Genomic DNA, 17,302 nt, shown 5'->3' with positions numbered 1-17,302 from the left:
TACAGGGAAATAAGGCTGGTATTTTAGTCTTAGACATCTTTTTATCTCACAATTAAACATAAGATATGAAAGGCTAATTTTTTTTCCTACAGGAAGTCAGAAATGGAACTGCTATGATATTCAGCTTATTCAGTGCTTTGATTTTCACAGATGCACTGCAACAGGTAACTGCATTTAAGCCCAGTTGGGCCTGGTTACTGTACTAGTCCCACTTATCTTAAATGAGAAAAATATCGTATGAGCTGTTTCAGGGCAATAATAGCATTTCAGAAGCACTGGACGCTAAGGAATGTATAAATCAGGGGTGTGAAAAAGGAAAAAAAGTTGCTTCAGAAAATCAGATCTGAAAATCTAAGAATACTCAGTCGATTAGGGGAACAGGAAGCCTGAACACACAGCTTACAAACTTGTGTCAAGTCTTTTGTTCTTCGTAAGACTGCAATTATTGCAGTACAGAGTAATCGTTCAAGATCTGTGGCAATTTCTGCACCCAGATGCAGAAGTGAAGAGAAGAATGTAGTTTCCTAGAAGTCCTAGATAACTATAAGGTAGACCAGAGACCAAAAGTTAGCTTTAAGTTTTCCCTTTGCAGCCAGTCCCTGAATATGTAATTGTTACCAACACACTAAAGAAATTTCACCAAGCTTAAAGGAAATTACTACAGTATTCATCTCATGCATCTCATGAGGATTTTGCAGAAGTAAAAACCAAGAAGCAAAAACAATGAGGTAATAATGTTACTGTGTGTAAACACACAGTTAAAGCCACTCTCTTTCCGTGAATTACAAAATGTAAGATTTCTAGTAACCTGAAAAATCCTTCAGCACTCTAAAGAGTAGGCATCACACAATCCATACTTTACAAAGTGTGAGGAGGAGCTCAGTAGCACTGTTCCCAAATCTAAATAAATGGGCTTAGCATCATAAACAACGCAATAAGCAAACTGACATATAATACTAACGGGTTTTTAGAAGTATAAAGCAAAAAACTCATAAGAACTATGCATTAAAAACGGTAAGAAATGAAAATAAAAGAACCTCCTGAAGCTTTAAAGCAGACCATATGAAAGAACTGCAGAATGATGAACAGAAATCAGTTTGCTGCCTTTTTTCAACTAAAATTTGTCTCAGTGAAGTGCAATACCTGGAACCTTACTAATTCTGTTCATTAACAATTATGTCAATTACTTCCAATAAGTGAATTTTTCATAATCCACTTTCTCTCATATGAAGGTTCTTGGATTCTGTAAGCCTTTGAAGTAAGAGGGGACAGCGCCCTTTAAAATAAAATGATTTCCAACGCAGATGTGTCGTTTACTAGCTGAAGCTATGCAATCCCAGGAGATTTAAGAAATGAAAGAACAGAAGATGGATCAGAATATGAACTTTAATCTCCATGTGACTGTACTTCGAATTGATAAACTGTGATTGATGGAGGCAAGAAGTGGAGTTGATAAAGTATGATAGTATTTGACAGCTTAGTCTGTGACTGAAATATGCTTCATAAAGAACTTTCAAGATTCATTTAAAACTTGAAATTTTCTTTCTATGTTAGGACCACCTAAAATATCTCATACTCTTCCCCTTCACCCCCCTCAAAGTTTAAGAAAACCCATCAGGGTGTAGCAGTAAGACCACAAGTGAAGGAAATTAAAGAATGAACAAAAAAATACCAGTCAAAATAGAGTAATTTTTTCTAAGAACAAAACTTTCAAGAAGCAACATTTAAAGTCTACATTAAAGTCATGGTTATACCCAGTCCATAATCTGCCCATCATCAGACTTTTGCATCTTAGTATGATAACTCTCCCTTACTTTGATACCAAGAATGCAATGAACCTAATACAAACTTAGAAGTATTGGGAAGTCTCTAATTAAGTAAATATCATTACATGAAACCTTACTGAAAAGTAATATAAAATATTACAGAAATTGGGAAACCGAGTTTAAATCTACAATAAAGTTCAGAGCTTATACTGATCCCAGTAACTTTCTTCAGTATAGGAGCTGAAGTAATGGCCTCCTATTCGCATCCTATGATCTACTTTACATTTATTTAGAAGGTGTATGCACTAACATCAAAGTGCTAAGAATCAGCTTAACCAAAATTAACATTATGTTGCGAATAACCACTCTTTCACTTAACCTACAAATTGTATTAAGAAACTATAGTAACTGCACCGCTGTTTTAATAACTGAGTACTTAGTGGCATAAAGGACACTTACATTACAGTGGAAAAATTCAGATTCAAAAATATACACGTATGCAAAAATTACATACCGTACAGAGATCTTTGTACTGTAGCTTCTGAAACTTGGTGTCTGTGTTTCCTGCACAGAGCTCCACATATCCAAGGACTACTTGAAACACAGTGTTGTGAATGGCTTGAGTGAAATGCATATGTAGCTGGTCCATTGCTGTCTGAAAGAAAAGGAGGAAAATAAAATCAAATAGTCGGATTCAATTTGTCATATGCCATAGCCTTCTGGTTTATGTTTTTTCCCCCTGCTGGAAATGGGAGATTGTAAGTATGGCCTCCAATCTTCATTTCAGAAATATCTAACATAGGACTTAGCAATATTAAAATACAACAATGCAGAAAGCTCAGGTATTACTAGAAAAATCAGTTTCCCCTGCCCTCCTTCCACTACAATTGACCAGTTTTCTGACTTTATCACTAGTAAAAAGTCATTCATTCATCCTCCCAATCACTGAGGAATGCATCAAAAAGCAATTGGTTGAGATCAATGCTATCCCCCCCCACCCCCCCCCCCCCCGGAAACACTTCAAACTAAAAGAAAAATATTCCCTTTTTACTTAATAAAACTAAAACCACAATTAAAAGTCTTTAATACATTAATCTGGCATACTGACTTTTTCCTTGAAGAACATAATGATTAAGTGTTGCAGAAAGGCATATATATCACACCAATAAATTTCTCCTTACCAAACCTGTATTCGCAATAAAAACTAAACATAAAGTTTGTTTAGCAAAACTTACTTTCTTTCAGAAAAACAAAGAATATTGCTACATGTACTAAAAAGTAATATTATAATCATATAAGCTTTTCCATAATCAAGCCTGAGTTTCAGGTCGGGCTGTTTCCTGAATTTATCCTTTTTAAGAAATTGTACATAACATTAGTCCATTTCAGATACCCTGAATCTTCCATTTCAAAATTTGTTAATAATCAGTATATATAGTAAAAAAAAAAGGATGAAAAATATTTGATATTCTGGAATGTAAGTTATGAGGTCCTGCAGATTTGAAAATGTTCGGTCTGACTACCTGCTATTTGATATTCCTCTCAGCTACCGACAAGACAACTTCATTTCTGCCATAAGAAATGAACAAGCAATTCTGCTTCTATCCAATTCAGAACAGAATTGCAAATAATCATTCTTTTACCCACCAGTCTGAACTTGAATTAGTCAGACAAAGAAAACAGAATGACAAATGAAAACAAGAAGAGATAGAGTACTGAAGTTTCTCGTGAATTTGTTTAATAAGAAGGGGTCAAAATGGGAGAGGCTTCAACAATGACAGAATTAAACTTTTTGCAGAACAAGTTCAAAATGCATCCTTTAGTAACAATTAAAGGAAAGTCAAAAGCAAGTCCTACTACCATGAAGAGAGAGAGCAGCTAAAACTATGCAGTAAAAAAATAATACTGATCTTATGTTTTGTTCAGACACTCAGTTTCTCTCCAACAACAATCTGCCTTTCTCAACATACACACTGGAGTTCAGAGCAGTGCATGCATTACATCTCCTTTTAAAGTTTCTCATTCAATAAATAAAGAGATTGGATAGAAAGTACTAGGTAAAGCAAAAGTCTAATTAATCTTCTTCTTGATGTCAGGTTGCAATCTTCAGGCATTCGAATAATTCTGCACATTTTCAAAGCAAGGAAATAGAAATCAATTTATCTTCTACTGCAAAAGTTACACTGTTATCACAGTCAAGCCACAAAAAATGAGCCCAACTTTGCTAGAAAGGTTCTAATTAGGAAGAAACAGACAAACAAAAAACAAACAAAAATTAAAAAACAAATCCAAAAAAATGCATCCTGGTGTCAACCACACTTCTGAACACCGGCAAACAACATTAAAAAGAAACAGAATAAAGAATGAATGTAATTCTTTTCCTGTCTTCATCAGAGAAAAGGCACCTGCATATGATCTTCAGCAACTAAAACTTTCTGGAAGAATCTGCTCCCTACGCTGGAACATCATCACTACACTGGCACCACCATGCTTAGCCTCACCATCTTGTCAAAAATGGTCACTGGCAAGAACTGCCTCCAGGACTTCCTCCTCTCCCAACCCCACTTGTCTTCACAGCATCCAGGTGGTAGCTCCCCTCCACCTAATACTGCTTCAGAAGGCAAAGGGTTCACCATGTCCCCAGAGAAACCACCCGAAGCCTCAAGATAAGCATACAAAAGAGAACTGCATCCTGTAGGAGAGTTCAGACCTACTGCTATTCACATAAAAGGCTATAAGCTCACAGAGGTGCAACTTCTAGGATATGTCCACACTATATGCCTGACATGCTGTGTTACATCTTACTGCCAAAAAATAAAATAATAAAATAATAAAATCTCCTTTCATCTTTAAAACTCTTGATTCCTGTCATATTCAAGTACAATATAAAATGTGACTGCATACTTCACAAGGTGCAGGCTGTACACAACTCAGTAACGAAGAGCTAGCTAAAAAAGAATGAAAAAGCAAGCATTCACATGCCCAAATACATTACATGTAACATTACAAACATAGCCCAGATATGGATTTGTTACAGATAAACCATGTCTAACAAGCTATATGTTGTAGCATTAAATGGTTTACCTTTAGCAATTACTGTTAAAATAACTGAGCATTATAAAAGCCTTTGTAAATACACTCAGCAAGATTCATCAGCATTAGGAAAACAAATTTCCATCACATTACTTAAAGCTTTGCATTGTTACACCATGACCTATTTATACATGACGTTACATGACTTATACAGAACACGAGTACTAACCTGTGTTTTTCCAAGTAATCTATAGGCCTGCTGAACCTTGGTATAATGACTGATATCAAAGTTCTTGCATATTTTGGAGAGTGCTACATCCAATTGTTCCTATATAAACAAAGACAAAAGTATGTCAAACATTCAGTAAAAACAAGCCAAATAATAAATTAAACACTAGCAACTTAGTAAAGGATGTTTATTTAAGCAATGCTGACAATAACGCTTGTAAAGTAGCCAAGACTGTGTACTATTTTCAGGTGCTCAAATGTTGCTTCTTTCAGACTGAAGTGCTGCAGGCTGCAATTCTATTTTTCCTGTCAGCCAAATGGCTCCACTATTCCCAAGAACAAGGATAGTAAAAAGTGTACTGCTTTGCTGAAGTCAAATTCAAAGTGGCATTTACTTTGAGGAGGTCAAGCACCACAATATGAGAGAGCTTGGACTTGTAACTTGGTGGGAAAAGTTCATTCCTACTCCTAAGGAAAAGCCCCACTGGGCCAAGTTACAAAGCTCTGGGGAAAAAATGAAAATGCTCCATAGGTGTTCCAGCTTAAGCAATTCGTTCATAGACTTCTGAAACCTCAGACTGCTGTCTATAAAATGGGAATAACATTACCTGGCTTACAAGTTCATCATGAGAGAAAAAAAAAAAAAGAAAGAAAATATCACTTACGGAGTAAGGAGGAGGGGGAAGCACACACACATGCACACACACAAAATGACTAGTTTTGTCATCAGAGCAGTGTCTGAACAGAAATACCTAACAGTTTTGCAATAAATGAAGCCCATCCACTGTGTGCGCTGAATGAAAAAACAAAATAGGACCAGGTACTTAACAACTAGCTAATAAGGCTTCTGAGAATTTGCCTGTACAACTCAATAACATAATTTTCACTTTGTCCCTGTAAAATATTCAGAGATAGACAGCCTAACTCTAGTTATTTTCAATAAACAATGCAAGAAAAGAAACCATGAATCAGTAATATATGTAGCTAGCAGATATTCTCTCTCCTTGCTAGCAACTAAAGCCACTTCAATTATTATTAACTAAGGATCTTGCAATGCAATCTTGCTCTTGCAAGCAGAATCCACACGCAAGAAGCTCATTAGTCATTATCTACTTTTAATTTATTCCGCTGAAAAATTTTCATGAAGTGCTTGATTAGCCACAAAATATCTGTGGATTTTTAACCCTAAAGATTTGGTTCTCTAAGAAGTCAGTATTTTCTTTAAGCACAAAAAAGGGGACGAGATTACAATCAGAAACTATGCATTTATTTTTCTAAGCAAAATAGTAAAAGGACAAGCAACCTGAACAGTCAGAACTTCTTTAAAAGATTACCATACACTGATTTCAAAAAATATTTTTTCTTCCCTTATTGCACGCAGAACAGCTGTACAAAAATAGAAAAAAGGCTATCACACTGACCACAAACAGAGTTCTTAATCAGAGTACACTGATCTTTTTCGTTAGATTTTCCTATGATCTTTTCCACTATAGCCATCTTGAATATTATTTGTAACACAATATAAGAGTAATGTCAATTTAAAAAAAGTAAAGTACCTGGAGGAGAAGTGGGGGGGGGGGGGGGGGGGGCGGAAAAAGAATGTAAGCAGAATCATTCAACTATTGAGAAGAGTAATAAAAATACTAATTAGTGGAATATGAGTCTATATGAATTAGAGTATATATTTGCACAGGAACACTCTATGAATGTCAAGATGATCTGACATTAACTTCTCCTGTATGTATGGACATAATCAATTCCAGCAGAAAAAATACTTTTGGGGAAAGGAAAAAATAATTTCTATAAATTCTCAAGTAATAAACATCTCAAGTACAATTATTGAGCTAGCTCTGACTTGCTTGCACCAACCAACACGGTACATTTTACTAGATATTTGTACAGGCAAAATTTGCTCTGCAAAGCTGTTACTCAAAGGAACTAAAGATTCATGTCTCCTCTAAGCAACACCAACGTTTACTCCTAAGGAATAAATGGCAAGTAAATGAAAGTAATGAGAATGAAATCTGAGTGATAAAATAATCTTGGAAAAGACAAGTTTAATGCCTGGCATGGGTGAGACGAGGAGATGAAAGCAGTCATATCATTAACTTTTCTGAACCAGCCACATACTGAATAGAGGCACTTATCAGTGGTACAATAAAAGAAGAATGAGAAGCTTTACAAGAAATTGAAAGGGCAAAAGCAGAAATGAAGGAAACTTAACAAAATTCCAATTGTACAGGGAATTAAATGATGAGGTACAATAATACCTACATTAATCTGACTTTCCAAAGAGCACACAATTAGAGAATCAGAGATCTGCTGGAATAGTTAATCCAGTCTCCTGCTTTATGTTACACTATACATGTATATGCATTACATGCACTACAAACACATTATACACTTTTACATTATTATATTTCTTAGAAAAGCTTGCCAAGCTCAAGCTCAAAATTATTTAGTAATGGAATTAAAAGAACTTCTTCTCAAGAAGTCTATTCCAGGATCCTATTGCTCAAGAAAGATTTCGTTTTTTAAACCATCTATTTCCAGCCAGAAACTTACCATTTTATATTTATTTGTTTTGTGATGATACTATCTACCAACTTTAACTAATCCTATGCCTTTATGGTATTTTCCTAGCTATTCAAGTCTCACTTGCTACACCTTAGCATTGGCCCTATCCAGCAGTTTGCTGACCTCTAAAATCTCAAAAAAAACTCATCGCCTGCATAGCTTATCCAAACCTATCGTCAGTGGATTTGCTGCTCATGGTTACTTTCCACAACTATTTAGACGCAGTATACAGAATTCACAGGACTTCATGCACTGGAAACCACCGCACATCTTCATTATGCAAATAGCGTATCTTTGCTCCAGCATTTCAAATGCTATGTGCCTATTGTATTTGACTGCTTTACCATTAAGCATTGGCACCATATACGAGCTGGCCTCACAAGTTTGATACCGTATTATACAGCATTTAAGTAGATTTCAGCACAAAATGTTGTGTGAATGGCAAAGACTGCAGTATCCCAAAGACAATATTTAAAAGAAACACGTATATACTGTACCTGCTAATAACATCACATTAAAAGGTTTTAATACTAAAGGTTAAAATACTAACATATGCTAAACATCAAATCATTAATTCTTACCTCTATTTGTTCCAAAGTGTCAAGCAGTTTTGAATTCAATTCACTGTTAATGAAAAATAAGTGTTTAAAAACAAACTGCCAATCATATTAAAACTTCACACTAAGTTTCCTGTTTATAAAAAGCACATTTTCCTCCTACCAAGTCACAACATAGTAATTTATCGTGTATCACTAACCTGCCATTATTGTGTCAGACTAGTACCTCTGTACTACTGTTACTGCTGAGTGGCACTTACCTGCATTTGCAGTACTCTTCACACTTGAAATTAAAATATCTGCATTACAGCAGCACATTTTTCCAGGTTTATATTGCAACAGTGTGAAAAAGCCCCACACAGCACCCCATCTTGCTAGGATTTACCCAATTGCTCAAAGACATTCACGACCCCCAAGAAACTTGTGCTCTGAATGTTTTGATTCTGCTCTCTGGTCTAAAGGAAAACATACCCCAAAAGGTCAGGGCTGTCAGGTCTTTGTAAACTACGGTACAGTAATTTTTATCCATTGCTTCAGAACCTTTATAGAAATCATAGGAAAAATGATTATTCAACTTACAAAGAAAAACAAGTCTGAACTTAAACTTACACAACTCTCAGAAAATCTTTTTAAGACCATCACTTCACTTGTCTGAGCTGTATTTGGTATAGAAAGACTAACAAGAATAGCTATCATCGGAGAAGCTATTTTGGACAAACAAGCGCACAACTGTTCCTTTCCAACAATCAGCTTCTAAAATTTTGGAACACCAGTTGGAAAAAGGCACAAAATATTGTTTGGACAGGTAGGAACAACACAGAAACAGTCAGGATATTCTCTTCAGCATGGAAAGGATGAAGGTTTGAAGGGATAATCACATCATCTAGTTTTAGGCAACTCACTTGTGTGCTCTGAACCTTCTCCTAGGGGGCCCTACAGTAACTATAAAGGGATTCTCGCTTTCTAACTTAGTTCTCTCCATTTAAGTGATGCACCCATCATCCTTTTTTTTTTTTTTTTTTTTTTGTTCTGTTAGATATCCTGGACAGAAAACCATGGTTTAAATATGAAAAAACCTTTAATAGGAAGGGCTGCTATTAAACACTAAATCTGGTACCCAAGAATTCTTTGTTGTTCATCCATATGCAACAGACTTGCAAACAGATTATCTCCCATAACAACTTCACATTACTACAATTCCGACTAGATTTCAGGAGCACTTCTGGTTATTCTAGTTCTTTTATCTAGCAGGAAGAGGCTAGAACAAGCATAAGAAAACTGCTCCACACACAGAAACACCCCTTCTTTCCACCTTCAGAATTAGGCAGAACACAGACTATCACCCTCCAGTGTATAAGAATCTAGCCTTACATATTGACAGTAACTAGTCTAAAATACAGAAGCTATTGACGTTAGTGAAAAAATATGTAATTCATAGATAAACCGTGCGTAGACTGAACAAATTAAGCAATTGTGCCAGTATAAATCCTATGAAAATTTACGAAGCCCCAAACAGCAGCTGGTATCACAAAAATACAAGACTACAATTGCTTTCAAATAAATGTCATGAACACGCTGCTGCTAATCTAGCATTTCTTTGTCTTTTCTAGTTCCATTAAAAATACACATGGATTTTTCACCTCCACTGGGCACTTACATGCTTGCACAGATGAAGAACTTGCTCAACTACTGCAACATAGGGCCGAAAAACTTTCTGGGCTCCTGAAACCAAGTCTTCTTTATTGTAAGTGATCCCATCTGACTGATTTCATTTGTACACTAGCACAGGTCATCATGAAAACTAGCTCCTTATTTCCACTACTCTTAGAAACAAGCCTCAGCTTGCAATTATTACAGTAGTACATCACAGTTTCCCTTGGTGCAGCATGCCTATTTAAGTCCTTTTTTAAATTTTGAAGTGTAATTTCAATGCGTGCTGAACATGTTACATGTCATCATTATTATGGTTTTCCATTTGGAAGATCTTAAACATACAATCGATTGGTTTCTTCTTCAGTAAGAAGATTCCAGGGCTTAGTTTTACTCCTAGATATCATATGAAAGAAGCAAAGCTGGGTAAAACAAGGAAAGATATCATTTCTGTTTACAGTGTCCCAGAAAAAAACAAAAATCACCCTGATTCGGGCTGAGCATTGAAACAATCCAACCTGACTCAATGTTTAACTGCATGCAAATGATATGCTAAGAACATCATTGCAAGTTATTTCCATCCCCTGAAGAAAATAAGCCATTAATCAATGCAGTGTAAGATCTATAAATAAGAAGATCCATTTATTAGTAAGTTTATTTATCACAGTCTTCTTTCAGACCTCAATTTAACTTTTTTTTTTTTCTTTTTCCCAATCTATCAAAAATACATGTGAACTTTGAGATAGGAAGGAATACTCAACTACAAACTGATTTAGGACAAAGCACAGGAAGATTAAGTAAATTAAAGAAAAAGGGGGAGGAGAGGGAGACTAATTTTTCGATAGCTTCTGTGCCACTTTGCCACTGTGTCAGACACTACAACTGATTTACTTAAGGACATATTTCACTCTTTCATTGTTAGTATAATACATGCCCAGTACAAATGTTTGCTCTGTGATAAACAGAATAAACATAATGGAGTCCCAAAGATATGAACCCTCGCAGCTAAGATAGAGACCACAAAAATCATATTGAATTCAACAGAGGAGCCTGAAAAAAAAATACTGCTTCCTCTCACCCTTATCTCTTTGAAGCTATAAAAGAAATGGCTTTTTGGCAGGATAAATCACCTGGGAACATGGGAGATGTGGGCAGACTAGAGACTCGAGCCTGCACTGCACAATTCCTAGCAAACGTCCCTCTCCCCAGGATCTTAGCTGCTCTGCAACAGTGCACGTTTCTTTTCTTTCGGGAGAGGAGGAAGAGGAGGAGGAACTCAAATGATCTTATTCCACACAAAACACAACCAAAGTAAAACTGCCACAAGTTTATGTAGACCAAACTGGGAGAGAAAGGTGGGATCACAAAATCTCATAAGAAATGTTGCTTTGATGAAGTATTGAACAGACATGTGGAAATGCAGTGTCCAGCTAAAACAGAATGCATTTTCTCAGCCACAGTTATTCAACTAGTGCTTGGACATAATGGCCACAGGATTATTATGAAAGCCCATTTACCATAATGGAGATTTTAATTCAAGGCATTCATTTAATTCATAAAAAACATATTAGAAGTAATTTTTTGCATCCCCATCCATACAAATCTAAATTATCACATTTTTAGAAGGTACATCTACTGTAATACAACAGAAGGAACATTTAGACCCAAATGCAATAAACAAAGCAGTCCTATTATCTGACATTACATTTTCTTAAGGGTTTTTCAAGGGAGTCTACTCTCACATCAGGACTAATCAACAAGTAGAACAGAAAAGACTTTCTTCCTAAATCAAAATGGATCACATAATGCAAGCAAGAAATGCAGCACCAGTACTGATCTGCCCTAGGAGGAAGACAGTGGAAAACAAAGGTAAATAGGAGAAGTCCAGCCTATCATTTTAGAGGAGGATAAGCAGCCACTCTTAAAACTAAAAAGGTCTTAGGAGGGAAGCTGAAGAACCTGTCTCTTCAAATTATGTTTATATAGGACTAATGAAATCTACAAGCTTGATAGCAAGATTTAAACCCCACGCTGCTGTTCAGTAATAGCTACTCCCAACTCCCACCACCATCTAATAAGAAAAATCTAAAGAGCGACTGTATGAAGGAACGCACTGATTCTTGTCATGTGGACAGTGGACAACCCAAGTGCTATCGTGAAGATTTCATGGTAAGATACAGAGGTGATGGCTCCTAATAACACAGAACTGTATGGAAATCGCATTTTTTAAATGTAAGTACTTGTACGGCTTCTTGGATAACTGTTTTTACTATGAAACCAAACACAAATGCAAGAGACATTTATTCAGTTAGCCCAATACTCTACTAGCAAGACATTATTCCATACAATACATCATCTCACAGACTTCTGGAAGTAAAACAGTGCACAGGGACTGAAATGTATGTAATGAGGCTCGTATTTACAGCTGAAATGTCTTTTTGCTCTCCCAGTACAAACAAAAATAAGCTCAGTAACCTATCCCAAGCAAAGCAGCAGCAAAAGGAGACCTGGATCCATCACCAGAACAAACATTGAACAATAACTCATTCTTTATGACTTCAGCCATGAGAGTTGGAGCTCTCAGAGCAAATCAGTTTAATCAACATACAGAAACAGAATTAAGATGATTAAACCTCTATACAGCTATGAAAGCCAAAGGACAGTTTTACCAGGTACAGCGTATGCACTGATTTTTCTATCATCCTTTCTTTCAAGAAACTGTTTTCTTTGGATACAAGGACATCTTCTTGAGTGCCACAATAAAGTAAATCCTCACAGCTATTTTCCATGAATCTTGTCAGTATGCTATGAGATTTAAAATAGTACAACTTTAAAATACTTTAAAATAGTACAAACAGTGCAATAGTACTTTAAAATAGCACTAACTTTCATATCATTTATATAAAATAAAGTTTAAGTCAAAGAAACTATCTAATTAACCTAAATCTCAAAAGAGCAAGTTTTTCCAAACAAGCACTGTAAAACAGTCTAAGACTTCAAGCTGCCTTTTCAAGGTGAATTAATGTTACAAAAGAAAAAATGCAGGAGATTTGCAGAATAAATTAGATTTATGTTTGCAGCCACAGAACAACTGAAACAATAAACACTGAGGAGAGCTTACAAATGAATGAAGACACTATTGATGAGACCCAGGTATGGAAGACCATAAGGCTCATCTCGCTACAGTAGGTAGACTCAGGCAGAGCAGAAAATTGTTAGAGAGTCATCCTGCTTCTCAACAATTTAATTGTGAAGGACAGAGACACTGCCAAGTCATTTTTTTTCATTCAAATGAATAAAAAATAGTTCTCATTCACTACTATACAGGAAAGCGATTCACATTTTTAATAGAGTGGGAGTTGTTTCAAGTAATTTAGGCACTGTATATTCAATCTACATCCACACACGACTTTTATGGAATTAAAAAGAAAACAAGAAGCAATTTTTAAATCTGATACTTCAAAGTGGCATTTTAACATTTCCAAGTTTCCAAGTTAAAATTTCTAATTTTATACAGTTCTTCTGTTGCAACTTCAGATCCTGAGACAACCATACCTCAAAAGCAAACTGAAATTGAAACCAAAGGTTATGTGTAATTACTTTGAAGTTGCAACAAACTATACATTGTCACAGATTTTAGCCCTGTGAAGTCAAAGAACATTTTGACAGGAGTTCAAATGATGCCAAAACTCACACACAAATTTAAAATTCTAATTAAAAATAAGAAAACAAGAAAATCTAATGGTCATCATAGTCTATGAAACATTAAAATTCCCTTCGTTTTACTCCTTTATTGTTGTATCTATTATGACTTTTAACTTAATGTTTATCCAAACCTCTTATTTCTTTGTAAAAAGCAAGTCTTTCTAGGCTAGAAACTGCAGATATGTGAATTAGTTCCAGTTCTGAAAGCAAATTCTCCACTGCAGCATGAAACTCTGCATAAGCTGATTTCCTTGCCAAGGAGCAGGGTAAATTACCCTTCCCAAACCACCTAGCTATGGTTAGGTTAATTCCAGAGTATAAACTTCTGCTTCAGAAACTGAGAATTAATCATCACTGTTTTATAATATTTGCAAATAAATACCATCCAGAAGCTGAAACCAGCACAATATCACCTTACCTTATACAACTGTAGTGTTTGAAAGTGCTGGCTGCCTTCTGACATTCCAAGCACAGCTGAATAGCTCCTGGATAGTCCTCTTCCTTGGGATAAAATACAATGGAAAGCTAATGTAGCTTTTGAAGCAAAAATTAAAACATTCATTTTTCTTAAGCGTGTATAAATACTAAGAACAAAATAACTCTCCTCTTATACCTAGGCAGTAAAAGGACACTACTGAGGTTTTATTGCAGAACTTAACTCTATACTCAAGCAATTTAAAATTAGAAACAGGCAGCATGTTAAAAACCCTGCATGTATTATGTTATCTTACACCACTGGCTCCATTTTGTTTCATTATGCATTTGTACAAAACATATCAGAAAGTTCTTACTACAAAATAACTAATAATTTCTCAGTTAACTCTCAAACCTTTGTTAATACAATATGATCTATTCATGAGTAAGCAAATAGGCAAGTTCAGGCACAAGCAGTCTGTAGGCATGCTTTACCAAACTAAAAAAAGAGAACAGGGAGAAACTACTTCATTAAACACATTCTATTTAGTAGGACACAATCTAAAGCTAATTAGAAATGAATTTAAGGCAACTGGCTCATAGAAGACTCCAGGAAAAAAGGAACATACTTTAAAAAAAAATGGAAAAATTGCACCAATTTATAAGGAGAATATCCCATATTGCAGACAAATATATCAGGAAGTATATGAAGATGCCAGGACAAAATAAAACAAAACCAAAATGAACAGAAAAACAAAACAGCCTCCCTCACCCAAATACAGAACCACAGAATCTTCCCAACAGAACATAGACAATCACTTGGGTATAATAACTATTTTAGTCTTCTATTGGGCCAGAAAGGCTCTGGGAAGAAGGGAAACCCTCTTTAACAGCTAAGAGAACCCCCCCCTTTTTTTTTTCCTCCTAATTATATCCATTATATTATGTGCTTCAGAGAGCTCAAATGCAAAGCTGTTACGGGAATTTCAAAGTCATTGACTGAAGAGTAAAAATGCAAGGGCAATTTATATTCAGCTACTATCATAAGGGAGTTTCTGAAATGAAGTTGTTTTTAACAGAAACATTCTAATGCAGATCAAGTTTAGCTACAAAAAACATTAGCCATTAGATGAAAACAGAACAGTAAATTGGCCTAAAATGATTGATGCATTTACATGCATCTCTCTTGCATCTCTCTCCGTTGAAGACCTGGCACTTCATCCATTAAGTCTAGTAAAATGGTAAAGTAGCAAGCTTCACAGGCCAGCTCACCACAATGCAGACACATTCTTTCCTTTCCAAGCCAGCTCTATTTAGATTATATCCTCTGAGCATATGGTCTCTTAGTCGAGACAATTAAGAAGTTAATCCACTCACTTTACACCAACTTACTCATCACATATGAATGTGACCTTTAGGATCATACTCACATATCTCCATCTTGCATCAGAAAGCCCATATACATAACACACATTACTAACATATCCCAGATGCAGCTGACCCCTGTAAGCTGTTATAGCTTCCAGTCTGGTCTTTTTTAGTTGGGAACTCTATCAAACCATTCTTTTCTGAACAGCTACTAGCAGGCTTCATGCATAGTCCAAGCTACCTATCTACCTCTTAGAGTAAAGACAATAAATTGGCCAACATATGGGATACCTTATTTGGGAGCAAACATTTAGCTTAGCTCTAAAACTCCACTCCACAGCCCTTAACGTTTGCCAGTGGTTTTTAAATTATAGTAACTTGACCTTAGGGCATGTGTGGATGTAACGCCCACATGTCTGTCTGAAGACAACTTCCACCAGCAGACAGTGAAGAGCTGATTTCCTGCGCAATACACTAAAGCACAGAAATGGCAAGCTCATCATTTCACAGGGCTTCCTGAGCAAAAGACAATGTTTATGCTGTCTTGGCTGAATTAATACGTTCTTTGTTGGTAAAGAATAACTAAGTGTATTGAGACAAGACATATTATCCAAGATAGAATTAGATTCAAAGAAAAGAGTTAAAATTTGTAAAACTCAGTCCCCAGAATGATTAACTAGGGATTATCATAATGATGTTCTATCCAATAACAACCCTAAATATTTGCAAATTAGTAAGTCAGAATTGTTATACTACATGATTAAAATCTAACTGCTAATAAATTCATAAAATTGACTTTTGTACAATCTAATCACCTTAAGACAAGGTCTTATCTTTGTTCTATGCACTCTACTACACTCTTGGGCAGTAGGTATACTACAGAAGTAGAATTTTCAGTGGCATGGTCCAAATGCCACTGAATGCAAGTGTCTTGCAACCGAATATTAAAAAGTCAATCCACTGAATAAGGAAAGAAGCTCCTATACTTAAAAATAAAATACTAACAAGGGACCCTGTATGTAAATTTGTACAGTGTACTAGGAGTATTTTATCCAAACCAAACATATCAACAGTCAGCTAAATCTCAACTTCCTTTTGCTTCCAAATATCAAACCAACACCAGAAGAGAAGTACGTAGGTGTGGGAGCAGGGGGTAGAGGAAAAAAGGAGACTTCACAACACCCTTACTGAACTAACACCAGCCTCAGTACTCAGATCTAAAGGGAGGATTGAGTCTTTGACAGAAAATACTATTCTTCCTATACAGCAGTATTTAGCTTAACACAAAGTATTTTTCACATTTAAAACCTGAACAGCAGAAAAAAAGGTTTTTTAGCCTCACACATACACACACGACATAGCCTATTTCAAACAGGCAGGAAGGCAGGGACAGAATTAAACACACTGACTAAAGTAAACTTAGGTTAGCTTCGAAATATGGCAGGAACTAGCAGGAACTTACCTCCAACATTTCACTTAAACGGACATCAGTTCTTTGCTAAAAAATAAAAAGAAAACGGTGATAACTACATAGAAATTAAAGAAAAGTATTTTACCGTTAAACTAAAACAATTGTACATACCAGTGTTTTTATTGTTCTCAGAGATTTCAGTAGTCCAACAAGTAACTGTCGTTTCCTTTGATTTGCAAGAAGCCCCAAACTAGCTTGTGTAAAGCCTTCCTTTGCAATATTTAAGTGCCTGTAGAAGTTAACAACGAACTTTTGGTAATATGTAAAATAAAGCTTATTTCAAATAAGTTCTCTCAGGTACCTCAAAATACATGCTAGAAAAAATATTGTTGACATTGCTAGGAAAATCCAGAAACTGAAATGGTATCAACAGACAGTTAAGAAGGTATGTTTCCCTTTCTGCAGAATCTGTCTGGGGATCAATGGCCTACCCCAAAAGGTTTCTGTTTAAACAGAATTCAGTTCAGCTCTTCACTGAGAATTGCAAGAAAAGAAGCAACTGATATTTGTTTTAATATCTTTAACTACTATTG

The 17,302-nt window shown here is 35.6% G+C and overlaps 1 protein-coding gene across 2 annotated transcripts in view; it reads right to left on the bottom strand.

Moving 5' to 3' along the window:
- Positions 1–17,302, bottom strand: part of VPS50 (VPS50 subunit of EARP/GARPII complex) — a 104,587-nt gene that overhangs the window by 64,203 nt on the left and 23,082 nt on the right. For both annotated transcript variants that reach the window (XM_026098664.2, XM_026098665.2), the window contains exons 7-12: positions 16,881–16,998; positions 16,761–16,796; positions 13,935–14,017; positions 8,186–8,228; positions 5,029–5,127; positions 2,281–2,421 (exon numbers count right to left, since the gene is read on the bottom strand). In XM_026098664.2, the coding sequence (XP_025954449.2) occupies positions 2,281–2,421; positions 5,029–5,127; positions 8,186–8,228; positions 13,935–14,017; positions 16,761–16,796; positions 16,881–16,998 (520 nt within the window). The remainder of the gene's footprint in view (positions 1–2,280; positions 2,422–5,028; positions 5,128–8,185; positions 8,229–13,934; positions 14,018–16,760; positions 16,797–16,880; positions 16,999–17,302) is intronic.

Source organism: Dromaius novaehollandiae, chromosome 2 (assembly GCF_036370855.1).
Source record: "Dromaius novaehollandiae isolate bDroNov1 chromosome 2, bDroNov1.hap1, whole genome shotgun sequence".
Lineage (NCBI taxonomy): Eukaryota > Metazoa > Chordata > Aves > Casuariiformes > Dromaiidae > Dromaius > Dromaius novaehollandiae.
This window is presented reverse-complemented; position numbering and strand designations above follow the sequence as displayed.